The sequence below is a fragment of the Fomitiporia mediterranea genome (assembly GCF_000271605.1).
Source record: "Fomitiporia mediterranea MF3/22 unplaced genomic scaffold FOMMEscaffold_7, whole genome shotgun sequence".
Lineage (NCBI taxonomy): Eukaryota > Fungi > Basidiomycota > Agaricomycetes > Hymenochaetales > Hymenochaetaceae > Fomitiporia > Fomitiporia mediterranea.
The window spans coordinates 3,357,773-3,371,830 of NW_006760392.1; the positions used below are offsets into that span (position 1 = coordinate 3,357,773).

Consider the following 14,058-nt stretch of genomic DNA (forward strand, 5'->3'; position numbering starts at 1 on the left):
TACAGAATCTGTCAGCTTACACTAAGAATATGAACACTATGTTTCGGAATCGTGCTGACATTCTCAGACCTCGATCTTCTTGCGTTCTCACTGACTAATTGACTGCGTTCACTCGCTCAGCTCGCGCTTCATAAGCATCACTCTGGGACCTGCTTGAGTTCGTTTAGCTTGACCAACGTCCCCACAACCCCGCACACTCAAGCAAAATAAGAACAATCTTTGCCAATGGCAACTCTTGCGGGGAAGACAGTCCTTGTTGTCGGCGGTTCCTCAGGCATAGGGTACGGCGTTGCGAAAGCCTCTCTTATTTCGCGTGCTTCCCGTGTCATTATTGCTTCCTCTACCCCAGCGAAACTGGAGTCTGCGCTTGGAAGACTGAGGAAGGATGTCTCTGCTTCTGGAGCAACCGTAGAGGGATCAGTGGAAGGTGAAGTGGTGGACGCGAGAAGTTCAGACTCTATAAGGGCTTTGCTTGCCAAAGTCGGTGAGGTGGATCATCTTGTATGGACGAGTGGTGATGGTCTCCGTCTTGGTTTCCCGGACATGGACCTCGATAAGAATAGAGGTATGTCGCATAATAAAACAATGACCATTGATAAACGGATCTATTGCACTTCTTACAGATGTCTTCGACGTGCGCTTCTGGGGAGCATTCACTGCAGCGCAAGCTGCCAAGATCAAACCTGGAGGATCAATCACGTTCACTGTTGGTGCTGTTCTCGCGAAGCCTCGTAAAGGCTGGTCTCTCGCTGCAGGGATGATGGGTGCCGTTGATTCGCTCACTCGTGGTCTCGCGGTCGACCTTGCTCCTATTCGCGTTAACGCTGTTAGTCCTGGTGTTGTCAAGACAGAAGTTTGTTTTCTTTCCCCCTCAGTATAGTAGGAGTTTCTGTTTTTGATGCCCACACTTTATCTAGCTTTGGGAGATTTTCCCCCGTGAGGTGGCGGAGAAGTCATTTGAAGATGCTGCAAAGGTACTTCCTGTGCAACATGTCGCTGATCCTGATGAAATTGCGGAGGTGTACCTCTGCCTCATGAAGTAGGAATTCGCATATTTTGTTTCAGTGGTTTGCACTAACAAACACGTTAATGTACAGGTGCGGCTTCATTACGGGCCAGCGCATTGAAGCTGATGGTGGTGTAAGATTCACTTGAATATACAATTAAGACCGAAAATATCGTAGTCTTCGAAATGAACTCATGTATATATACTTGTTGTCAGAGAAGAATCGAAACCTCGAAAGTCTGTCTGAGTGTTGCTCCCTCAGTAAAAGGAAAGACGGTATGTATTTTATGATTTTACACTATCTACAAACTGAAATAGAGCAAATCCCCCCCCCGCCGCCCCGCTTAATATGTAAGTGTGCCTACAATCCTCGGTAAGTAGCGATCTGGTTGGTCAGGCGTGTAGTTTGGCCTGCAGTGAACTGGTTCATGCACGAATCAAACGAATAATCCATGTAGTTGTCTGTAAGTATCAAAGCTATCAGTATTATGGTCCATACCATGAAAAATGGAAGCGACGTACGGATCGGATCTACACCTGTTGAAGAACAGGTATCGCGTCCCGTAGGGCAACCGCTTGCTGGGCTAGCCTCTGCTGGCGTGTCATCCACTTGATCACCCGCTCCGGAGCATCCCTATGTATGAAGAGCAATTAAATGATCAATTCGATACTATTCACACAAGGTCTAGGAAGGCGACCGAGAAATGAATACTCACGCCTTGAAAAGTATGGTACAGTCCAACCCAATGGCCTGCTTCGTGCGTTAATGTCTGTGAATTTCATCATTAGTTGAGCTCTGTTTGAATATTGCAATTTTGAATTGTACTTACACGTCCTTCGTTATAGTTAGTTGTACTTCCTCCAGGTAAGCTTGAGAATAAAATGACAACTCCGTCATCCTTTGGATTGCCTTGGTAGTCGCTTGGGAATGTCGCATATCCTAACAACCCTTCTCCAGAGCCACTGGTGAACCCAACAGTATAGACGTTGAGGTCGGCCGCATCTCCCTCGCGTAATTGGTTTTTCATATCTGTTTGCTGGGAGGAGTCTGGGCCGACATTGTTGAACCAGTCAGAGTTGACTGTACGTGTGGTTTTGGCGAGTGTGAATGTGAGCCCGGAAGACGAGTAATCTTGATTCAGGACGTCGATCTGGTCTGAAATCTGGGAGTCTCTGTATCAGGACAGGGAAATGTCAGAGGATACAGGGTCGATGAGAAAGACGAGGAAAATAATACTAACGGGACGTCCCCCCCAGAGGTAGTATCATCCGCTGAGATTACGTGAAAATACACGGAGACCGTCGCTGCAGCCGAAGACTGGGTACGTGAGTCGTTGATCCTTGCTTGGAAATCTTGCTCTGCAGCTAGGAGTTTCTCGTCTGAGATGGTCGTACCACAGCGCACCCTTTTGTAAGCATTAGTAAATAAAATAAATCAAATTCAAGAGGGGGGTAGCTATACTCACTTATCGGTGCTGTTTCCTCCAAGAGGCCCGGCCAATGCACTCGTCGCAAGGACAGCGAGAGCGATTATACGACCAAACATGATGTATTACACGTCTAGCACAAGTTCGAAAAGCGGAGTCGGACACGGAGATTGTTTACCGATGCAGGAAAGCTCGCAAGGAAGGGCGAAGGGATGAGATATCTTAATCCACTGCAGTACTCGTTGTGTACTTTGTCTCCTATTTATGTTATTCTGTGTCGCCATTGCCAGCACATATCAATATCGCGAATGCGCCAGTCGATGCGTCGTCACTCTTGGCATACCCCAGACCATGTGTATTCTTGCATGCTCTGCTGTCTGGCGATCGTCCGAAAACTAGTGCTCCGCACCGTAGCGTAATTTACGGATACGCCTGCAGCGTATACGCTTACGCACCGTATCGTAAGAGAAAATTTTAGCTGAAAATACGGGCGTATATTTACGCGCGTATGCGTATACCATAAGTAAAAAATTTCCGTATACGCCGTATACGAGTATACGGTATTACTAAGCATATTCTCTAATTAAATACTAAGTTTGAGTTTCTAAACCTCATTTACTTTACTTATTTATATACCAAATCATTTTAATACTATATAACAACCTTGTTTAACTTAAAAAGTACTAGTATGAGTACTATGGTTAGTATAGTTACTACAGTACATCACATGAAGGTTTAGAGCTGTCACGTGATATTAACTCACAACACTCAACTGTCTTATTTCTGTGTGTAAACAGTACTACAATACATTTTCTTAGCTCAGTAATATCAAGCATTTGTTTTGAAAGATGATAGTGTACTTTTATGAGCTATTTTAATGTAAAGTATCTTGTTATATTTGGCACAGCGTATACGCCGTATACGCCGTATACGGAAGTAGCGTATCGTATATGGGTCCTGCTGACCCAGTTTACGCCCGTAATTATACGCGCGTATGCGTATACGTGGGAAATTTTACGCGCGTAAGCGTATACGCTACGCGCGGAGCACTACCGAAAACATAGGAAGAAGAGTCGAATCGCGGAATGAATCCGAATGATATTGTTATCCATGTGGGCCATCGTACTTTGTCTCCGGTCCCGCAGGGGACATGAAGAGGGGAAGACTGCATGCTCAAGCTTCTTTCCGGTGGGGAAATGTTCCGTATCACCAATTATAGGTCTTACACAAAGGTATCAGCCCAATGATGTGAGAAAAGCGTATGTTGCGAAGCAGCGGGAAGCATGACAACAAGCTCGTCATACCACTGGAAAGGTCCGGATCAAAGGGACTAGATTAAATAGACACATGCAATAGAAGCGGAGATAGCGACGCCGCGATGATCTGCTGTGTAGTTCTCCGCATGGTATTAGTTGAGCGCGGCATTTGAGCTGTATGTTCTGCATTGCACTCACGAGGATGGAAATGAGGATGCTGCATATGGAGTCTACGATAACACATGCTGTGATAGCTTGGCAAATCACTTTCATGAAAATAGACGATTGAAGCATTAGAGGTCTCTGATCAAGGTCGATAACGTCGAAACAAAGTCTCGACTGCATTCAATCACATGATTAAATCCTAAATACGAAATAGAAGAAACACATATATTCGACTACTATCTAGGAATGACAAGGTAGAATGACAATACAAAAAGTTTTCAACAAGAGTATATTCAATATTAATCAGTAGTACTGATCTAAATTTGATACAACTACAAAAGCATTCTTTTATTAGCAGTGCAGTAGTTAGATATCTTGTTAAGTAATTAAATCATTCAATGCTTCCTCGACCGACTTCCACTTCCAGAGCCTCCCAGATGGATTGACGAGCTCATTAACATTCTCTGCAGAAAAATCAAGTTTACCCTCGCCCATGAGGACACTACAGAATATCATGTAAGATAAAGAAAACAATTAGAATAATAACAATAACAAAATGACTGACCGGATGTATCCAGGTGGTGATCCAACATTTCCAGCTTCACTGTCTGACTTGAGCTTCTCGCGCGTTTGCTCAATGTCCTCGGTCTTCATTTCAACTTTCGTTTCGCGTTCGTCTGATTCATTTGTCCTTGACAAGACCACGCTTAGTGCATGAGCAATCTCCTCGGCGCTGCGAGTGCACCCAGAAATATGAACATGGGACGGGACGTTATCGGAGAGTGTAGCAGGCGAAAGCATTGCGAGAATCGCGAGTTGAGCGACTGAACGAGCAATATCGACTTTGCTTGTAAATGTCGCCCGAGAGGAGGGAGAACCGAGAGCCGTGATCGTCCGAGAAGATAAGTCGACCCCGTCTTAGACGTGCACAAATGTTTGCTTATTTATAGCCAAAATAAGAGGAGAGGAACCACTTACACCTCGACTCTGTAACCTGTTTGCAATCCCGGATGTATCATTTATGATGTATGGTATAAAGATATTGGAATATGAGCGCACATTAAATGAATCTTCGAGGAAAAGGCCATTGTACACAGAGATGATTTTGACATCTCCTTTCTTTGCAGCAATCTCGTTCACATAGTCGAGATGCTTGCGTTTTTTGATCCATTCGGGATGGTCGAAGCCCGGGAAGTCGTTTAGGCGGTGATCACTGACAGAGGGTCGGAGATTTGAATTAATCAGTCCAATTTATAGTGTCGAATAGGGACTTACACTCCGAACTCGCTCGGAAAATACACTTTCACTCCTGCCTCAATTGCAGCTTCTGCAACTACGTCTTTCACACGTGCACTTGTAACACCCAGGACATTCACAACTATATCTGTCCCCTTTAGTGCATTTCGCAGATTGTCATTTATATTATCGGAATGTTCTTCGTCTAGACGGATTTGAGTGACTTCAGCTCCGAGTGCAGCAAGTGTTTGTGCTCTTGACAAAGACGCGTCTCGAGTAAGCGCCACAACACGATGAAAAAAGGGTTTGAATGTCGTTAGGAGTGTCTCTGTAATGACATAGCCTATTAAGAAATATTAAATGGGTTTGAACGAATTGTGAAATTAATATTACAGTATGAACAGATATATGAGAACGGTTGCTTACCGAGCCGACCTGTCGCACCTGCGACAACGATGGAGGACTGTGCTCTACTTAGCATGGCGCTTGTGGTATGCGACATGTTTCATCTGCCCTATAATATAATAAAATTGGAGCGTGGTGCTACCTCACGATTCATTACATCGTCGGGCTAAGAATGCGGAACGATACGGCAGTCAGAGTCGGAACAGCAAACAGATCACGTTACTAGACAGGCCGCTTTCGGCGGCGACAACCGTGTCTTGGCAATAAGTAGGTCTAACCGCGGATCCGCACCGCGGTTAAGATTCTCGCGGATATGCTAACCGCGGTTAAGATTCCCACGGCTACCGCAGATTTCCCGGTAGCCGCATTATTGTAGTTATAGTTGCTGATGTCCGGTCCCGGACTGCTCGGACTCGGTCCGGACGCAGGACTGGACCGATGGACCAGTCCTCTGCAGTCCGGTCCTCATGGGTCCAGGAGAGGTCCGGTCCTGGGTCCATCATTTTGAGAAATTTCCTGGACTGATGGACTTGTCTGGACCCAGACTAGACTCTGGACCTGAATAACCTGAACTAATGTCTCAAATCTTGTTTCCCATATCTCTAGCTCACTATACTAAAACAGATCATACTCCTTTAAGGATCTTTGAATATTAGCTAACACTTACATAGTACATTTTACAAGTTTCTAACAGTCCAAGTAAAGCAAAACTTTACTCCTGTTCTTTATGTTATAATTCTCTACTCCTGTATCTTCAGTTCTAAGGGTTCTGCACCCTTCTGTACCAGAACTCAGGACTTCTGTCCCTCAGGAGCACTGTCTATAGACTATATGTATACTGACTCTTACTACTACCCTTCCTTACTTCATCATTCCATTCCTTTGACCACTCCTTTATTCTTTGTTCATTCTATAGTCTCTTACCCTTTGTCTATCCCTTTATTCTTTGTACCTTTATCTTTAACATTCCCTTTCTTTTATTCTTTGTGGCTTATCATTCTTAGTGGCTCATACTTCCTGAGTACTCTTGTATAGTTTAGTATATGTTAACATGTATTATGATCAATGATACAATTACAGACACTACAGTAATGATAAGATGATTAATACACATATAAACAGAACAGACACAGAACAATGAGACATGTATTGGATACACAATACAAGACATGTATCAGATATGCAATAAGTATCAGATACAAGATAATGATACATTGGATGTCTAAGACATACAGACAAATGAATAACATAAAAGCAAGCAACTTAGTAACTAAATATATATTATTATCAGGGTCTATACCCTCATTACTTGTGTGATAACCTAAGAATATGTATTCTAACAGGTTATGAGCCTTGCACTCTCTGCTTAACACCTCACATTACTACTACAAGACTATGCTACACTACTTTGCATTGATACTACAAATCTATGATGGACTCACCAAGTACCTGCAATCTCTATACACTAAACAAAACTGTACCAAACTCATCTACACCTTTGAATAACTTGCAAAGGACAAATACAAGTCATTACAAACCTGCCAATGTACCTAAACACTTTGGACACAACATTGTACAACTAAAAGACACATCTGGATTCAAGATATGGAAGTATTGGATTAACTCTGCTATTGCAGCAACAGGCTATATGCACTTGTTTACAAATGAACCAAAGCCTGAAGACATTGAGGTTGTGCACACAATCTACACATTAATAATTGATAAAGTAGCAGATCATATAATGGCTAACTTTATACATACTGGAATGTTGATTAAAACTCTTATGAGTGGATTAGAAGAACATTTCAACCCTCATACAGTTATGCATAAAGCATACAATGAGTCTTTACTATTTAAATGTAATGACCATGTTAAAAACTTTGGATAAGTACTTGATAAACTAGAGCAGATATATGCACAGCTAGTAGCAGACAATTTAAAACCTACAGACACTATGTATTGAGTGGCTATCTATGCTGCAACCCCTCCTGAATATAGTGGTACTATTATGGTTATAGAACAAGCTTGAGACATGTTTTACAATGGAAAACCCAAATCCGAGTATCAACCTATCAAGCCACAAAGACTTATTACAGTACTACACTAAGTGTTTAATGATTTTCACATCAAAAACCCTACACAATACATAAACAACAAGCCTACAATACACAGACAGGCAAATATGTTTTGTACAAAAGATAAAAAGTACAGAAAGAAGGGAAACAACAAAAATACAAGTAAACCAACCCCTGCATCAAAATGCTTCAATTGTAGCAAATCAGGGCACTTCTCCTGTGATTGCTGGAAGTCACTGACTCAATCAACACTAGATGCCCAAGCCAAAAAGGCTAATCCTTTGGCTAACACAATAGAAGCAACAGAAGTGAAATCTGTACCAGTAACAACTACACTGTGTGTGAATGCATACATTAAACAGGTGCCAGACATTGAAATGATGGATGTACCAGCCTCTCAGCAAGCAAATACTATTGTGAACACAGACACAAACAACCCATTTACTAACTGGGTATGTTATAATAATATCTTGGACGAAAATAACATGCTAATAAATAAATATATCCCTAATACAATTGATATAATTGATTCTAGTGCAACAATTCATACTACACCATATTACTTTTGCCTTACAAACGTACAAAACGTATCCCTGGTAACAGTTACACTTGCAAACAAATCAATAGTGACTCTTACAAAGGCTAGAGATATGATTATTGAAATTAAAAGGGGAAATTCAGGAAATACATACAATCCTGTAATTAGCAAAATAATGTTAACACATGTTTATTATCATTTGGATTTGAACTTTTCACTTATAAGTCAAGCATTATTATGCAACAACAGTTTCACATTCATGTTCAAACAAGTAGAATGTATTATTTATTGTAGACAATGTGAAATAGGAATGATTAAACTTGAAAACAACCTATATGTGTTAAGAAACACTCATTACATGAATTCCATGAGTGGAATCAGTGTTTACAATCTACATAAACGTCTCAGTCATATCAGTTATGATTATATTAAATGTTTATTATGGAACAACACAATAATATTATCTCAAAAGATAACAAACTTTGATGAAAAACAATGTGTTGATTGTATAAAAGCAAACATTGAACAAACAGCACATCCAAAAACAAGATCTTCAGAAATAAGTGCAAACTACAGCAATATAATACATATGGATATAATAGGTCTAATATCCTATAAAGGATATAAGAATATATGATATCTATTAATGTTAGTTGATAATGTAACATGTTGGGTATCTTTATTAAAATTATGAACAAAAGATGACACATATACTCAGTATGTTCAATAGAGCACAAACATATTTACACAACACAGTATACAAATAAAACAATTGCAAAGTAATAATGATAGAGTATTCTGCAGGAAATTCTTCCAAGAATACTTAATTAGTCAAGGAACAAAATCCAGACTAACAGTAAAGCATACACTGTAACAGAATGGAGTAGCAGAACAAATGTATAAAACAATATTTAATCAAATACATGCCTCTATTACTTTGCAAAACATTCCATTATGCTTATAGGCAGAAGTGGCAATGTTACAGGCATATATTCATAATAGAACTCCTTGAAGAGTAATAGGATATGTAACTCCTTATTATAAACAATACAGACACAATGCTAGTATTGACAACATACACAAATTTGGTTAATACATTATAATATGGAATGAAAACCTATCTAAAATTACAGATAGAGGTTATTACAGACAATGGATAGGTTTCAACAATAATTCAAAAGGTCACATTATATGACATGATAGAAAAATAACTATCAAACATAATATACAATTCCTCAACACAAAACCTTCACAAATTGAAGGGGACTTGGAAGACATCTAAGAAAACAAGTTAGATATTAAGGAAAACAACAACAAATCTGAGTTCAAAGGACCTAGCAACAGAGACAAATACTGCTGCCAAGTACACAAACAAGGACAGACACACGTTGAAACAAAATCCAAAGGAAACAAGATAGGATTGAATGTTCTGGAAACCCAAACAAAAGCTCCCCAAGTAATCAAACATCTTCAACACGTTTCTCCTGGACACAACAACCTAAACTATCACTCTGAAACGGCTCCTCATTTATAACAGGACCTTGGTGCATCCACAGAGGATGAAGCAACACTCTCAGAGAAAGCAAATCACCAACAGAAAATACAAAATATGTGGAAGTTAGTAGAAAACATGTAATACAATGAATCCAATTGAGAATCAGACAAAACTATGCAACTAAAACACTCTACTCAAAAGTGCAAAATTACAGAACGTTTGGGTGAAACGAATTTACCTAGTAAACACTCAAAAGGTCTATCATATGTTGACAAAACAAATATTATAATTTATCTTAACAAATTTAACAAACTACATACAGAAATAATGACAGATCCATTATCATATAAAGAAGCAATCAATAGAAGTGATTGTGAGCTTTGGAATAAAGCTATGGACGACAAAGTACAACAATTAATACAATCCAATACTTGGGAGACAGTATATCCTCCTGATAATGCAAATGTTATTGGAACACAATTTGTATATAAAACAAAACGTCTAACAGATAATTCTATTGAAAAACAAAAAGCTAGATTAGTTGTACAAGGAATATTTCAATGAGACAGTAAAGATTCAAGAGTAGAGTATATAGAGTAAGCTTAAGAGTACAGGACTATCTAGAGTAAACAAGATCAAGACTATAGGACTAGTCTAATCTTGTACACCTATATATACTGTTAGAATGTGTATTCTTAGGTTATCACACAAGTAATGAGAGTGTAGACCCTAATAATGATATATATTTAGTTACTAAGTTGCTTGCTTTTATGTTATTCATTTGTCTGTATGTCTTAGACATCCAATGTATCATTATCTTGTATCTGATACTTATTGTGTATCTGATACATGTCTTGTATTGTGTATCCAATACATGTCTCATTGTTCTGTGTCTGTTCTGTTTATATGCATATTAATCATCTTATCATTACTGTAGTGTCTGTAATTGTATCATTGATTGTAATACATGTTAACAGTCCCCTTCAAACATTTACAAGACCTATTAAGTCTGTAAGGTGTTTGATCTTTGGAACATGTAATGATTTAGTTAGGATATCTGCCCTTTGATTGTCTGTTTGAACATACTTAATATTAATAAGTTGTTCCTCAACATAACACTTAATAAAATTGCATTGTAAGCCAATATGCTTGGTTCTTGTTGAGTATTTCGTTTCGTCTGCTTCTATAGATTTAATTACTGCTTGGTTATTGTAATAAATATTTGTAGGTGCATTAGAGATCTACAGTATCTCATCTGCTAGGTATTGTAATGCTATAGCTTCTTGTATTCCATTTGATAGCACTATTATTTCTGCTTTGTACATAGATAAGGATACTAGTTTCTGTCCTTTACTTGACCAAGATATGAGTGATTCTCCTAAGAAGAATGTGTATCCAGATATTGCTTTATTATTTTCTTGCATCATTCTGTCTGCATCCATATAACCAGTAATATTATTATGATTTCCTTGTCTGAAGATTAACCATTTGTCTTTAGTCCCCTTCAAGTATTGCATACAATACACTACAGTATTGTAATGTAACATGCTTGGGTGTTTTAAATGTTTTACAAGTTGGGATGTTATAAACACTATGTCTGGTTGTGTACAATCCACAATATATTGCAAGGATCCGACCATATTCATATACAGTATCTTGGACATAAATGTGCATTCATTCTCTGGTAGATTATCATCTGTAACTAATTGAGTATTTGGTTGCATAGGTGTTTGTAAATTCCTATTGTTTTGCAAGTTATATCAAAGCAATATGTTTTCAATATAATGTCTTTGTCTCATCATTATTGTTTGTTTGCTTCTATTGTGTTTGATTTCTATGCCTAGTAACCAATGTAATTTGCCTCTGTCTGTAATTTCTATATGTGATTGTAGAGAGTTTTTAATCATATTAATAATATTATTACTCTGTACAACAATAGTTATATTATTAACATGAACTAATAGTATCACAACTGTACGTTTGTTCTTCTTTACATAGAATACTGTAAAGTTGTATTCTGATTGTGTAAAACCAATTGTATTAAGTATTTGGTATAGAGTTTTATACTATTGTTGTCCAGCTTGTTTTAAACTGTATAATGCTTTGTGCAATCATAATACTTGTCCAGGTTTTAACTTTATTAAATCACTCAGTAGAGGTTTAATAAATATTATTTTGTTGTTATCTAGTTCTCCATTTAAGTATGCAGATTTAACATCTATTTAATGTATCTTGTAGTTCTTTGAACATCCCTATGTAATAGCAAGTCTTATTGAAGATATGTGTGCAGTGGGTGCAAATAGATTATTATTATAATTCTCACTCTCCCTCTCTACCTGTTCTACAAGTTCTGACTATGTTCTAGTACTTGTGTTCTGTATTTCTGTTGTATAGGATAGTTGTAGCCTGAGTCCCCTTACTGAGTCTTCAGGTCCCCTCTATACTGTTACTAACATTAGATTAAGACTACTTATTACTACCCTACAACTCTCCTATGTTTTAAGTATTAGTACTTACTATTGTGTTAATCTCTTTTCTTTGTCTCAACCCTTTTACATTTTTAAATTTTAAAACTTTCTAAACCCTTTTAAACTTTTACTACCCTTCTTCTATTCATTACCCCTTTTAGTTTAGTACTGATTCCTTTATAGTGTAAACATAAACCCTCCTATACTAACTACCACCCCTACTGTCCTACTAGATTAGTAGTTACAAGTAGAACTAGCTTAATATGTATAGACCTCTATTTAAGAGGCTTTTACTAACTATGTGCCCCTAACCCTTTCAGAACCTGTTCTAATTGTTCTAGAAGTTACAACCTGTTCTAGAAAGAAAGTATATATAGCTTACTCTTTAGACTTTAACAGGCAACACTTTAAGGACTTCTAGTACTAAGTCAAACTATACATAACTGCTACTTTGACTAATCTATTCTTAAATCTTGATTGTGTCCTATTTGTCCTCTCCTTTATAAAGGAAGGTAACACAGTCACCTGAGCCTAGAACTAGATTGAAGAATATTAAATTAGAAGCCTGATCTGACTTTAGAACAACAAGTTGTATTTAGAATTTATAAGGCAACTCTGTACTTCCTTCATTAATCTGAATAAGAAGTATAATGTGTAGAACAAGCTTGTATCTCTGTGACAGGACAAACATTCTACTAATACTTTCTTTTAAGAGTTTAATATTCTAGCCTAGAAGGTAGGATTTGTACTTAGGTTTAATAATGTTCTTATTAGAATACTTGAAAAAGCTCTCTACCTAGAACTAGTTAATAAGATTCTTAGAATAATACTAGAACTAGTTACTTACACTAAGTAGAAGACACACACTATTTCCTTCAACTAAACTGTAGCTTAGATATACTAAGTTTGTACAGAATGCTTATACATGTGTCTGACTCTAACAGTTCTAAGCCCTCAGATCAATCTGCCTATAATTTATAATTAATCTGTTCTAATAGACATTAGAGAAGTCTAAAAGTAAGAAGTATACTTTACTTACAGAAAGTCAGAGTACTAAATTAAGAACTGTCTACAGAAGTAATAGTATATCTGTCAGGTCATTAGAGTAATAACAAGTGACAAGTAGGATTTATAGTAAGAAGCCTTTTCTACAAATCTAGAAGTTACCTTAGAACTCTTAGACTCTAACTATATACTTTAGGATTTTATAAAGGCCTAACAGTAAATATAGTACTAAAGGGCTATAACTTGGATTTTTTAATAACTACTTTTGATTTAATGAACACTGTAGGATTAGAAGTAAATAAAGTAAGAAAAGTAGAAAAAGTAGAAAAAGTAGAAAAAATAAATTAACAAAATTATTTATTAGAAAGAAAAAAGTTGAAAACAAAAGTAAATAGTTCTCCTATTTCTTCTGATTCTTTTGATTCTTCTCTTTGTACTTTATCTAAGTCTAAATCTGTACAATCTGACCTACTACTTCTGTATTCTAAAATCTCAGAACATTTGAAACACTATTTAGCCCTGTTTACTACTTAGTAGTTTGTTTATAATATTAAGTAGGGATAGTCTTAGCTAAGTTTACAGTTAAGAACATAAGTCTGTCCTTGTCAAAAGAGAGAGGTTAATAAGGAAATGTTAGTACATATACTCACCCTCTTAGACAATAAGGTTGTACAAGCTGTACATTCTCTTCAGAACAAGTAGTAGTTTATTTGAGAATGTTCTAAACACTAGCTCTAAGTCTCTATCCTTTTAGCTCTCTTCTCAGGATCTCTCTAGATTCAAACAATAACTCTAGTAGACAGTAAATATACTAGTTTGTACATTAATAAGGTCTTTGTGTAGAAACACTACCTTCCTACTTAATACATTCTACTTTCAATTCTAGTATATAATACAGACAGAACCCTAAACCAGAATAGTTAGATTACTAAGTTTGTCTAACTACAAATGACTATTCAGGATTATAAGGAAAGTATTAAGT

At 37.5% G+C, this 14,058-nt stretch overlaps 3 protein-coding genes across 3 annotated transcripts; 1 reads left to right on the forward strand and 2 right to left on the reverse strand.

The window, feature by feature from the left end:
* Positions 1 to 225: 225 nt before the first annotated feature.
* FOMMEDRAFT_135035 (NAD-binding protein) lies at positions 226 to 1,155 on the forward strand (the record flags this gene model as incomplete). The annotated part of the gene is made up of 4 exons (XM_007267896.1): positions 226 to 565; positions 624 to 853; positions 918 to 1,039; positions 1,098 to 1,155. 4 exons carry the CDS (start codon positions 226 to 228, stop codon positions 1,153 to 1,155), a joined length of 750 nt encoding a protein of 249 aa, XP_007267958.1.
* A 212-nt stretch (positions 1,156 to 1,367) lies between these two features.
* On the reverse strand, positions 1,368 to 2,306 carry FOMMEDRAFT_86961 (Metalloprotease; the record flags this gene model as incomplete). Its single annotated transcript, XM_007267897.1, has 5 exons — positions 1,368 to 1,468; positions 1,529 to 1,640; positions 1,723 to 1,776; positions 1,837 to 2,179; positions 2,248 to 2,306. Coding segments are annotated over 5 exons (669 nt in total), but the record flags the coding sequence as incomplete, so codon positions are not given.
* A 1,825-nt stretch (positions 2,307 to 4,131) lies between these two features.
* On the reverse strand, positions 4,132 to 5,592 carry FOMMEDRAFT_168968 (NAD-binding protein; the record flags this gene model as incomplete). The annotated part of the gene is made up of 6 exons (XM_007267898.1): positions 4,132 to 4,356; positions 4,420 to 4,771; positions 4,833 to 4,848; positions 4,914 to 5,067; positions 5,130 to 5,433; positions 5,517 to 5,592. The coding sequence occupies 6 exons, from the start codon at positions 5,590 to 5,592 to the stop codon at positions 4,233 to 4,235; spliced, it is 1,026 nt and encodes a 341-aa protein (XP_007267960.1). The 3' UTR covers positions 4,132 to 4,232.
* Positions 5,593 to 14,058: the final 8,466 nt, after the last annotated feature.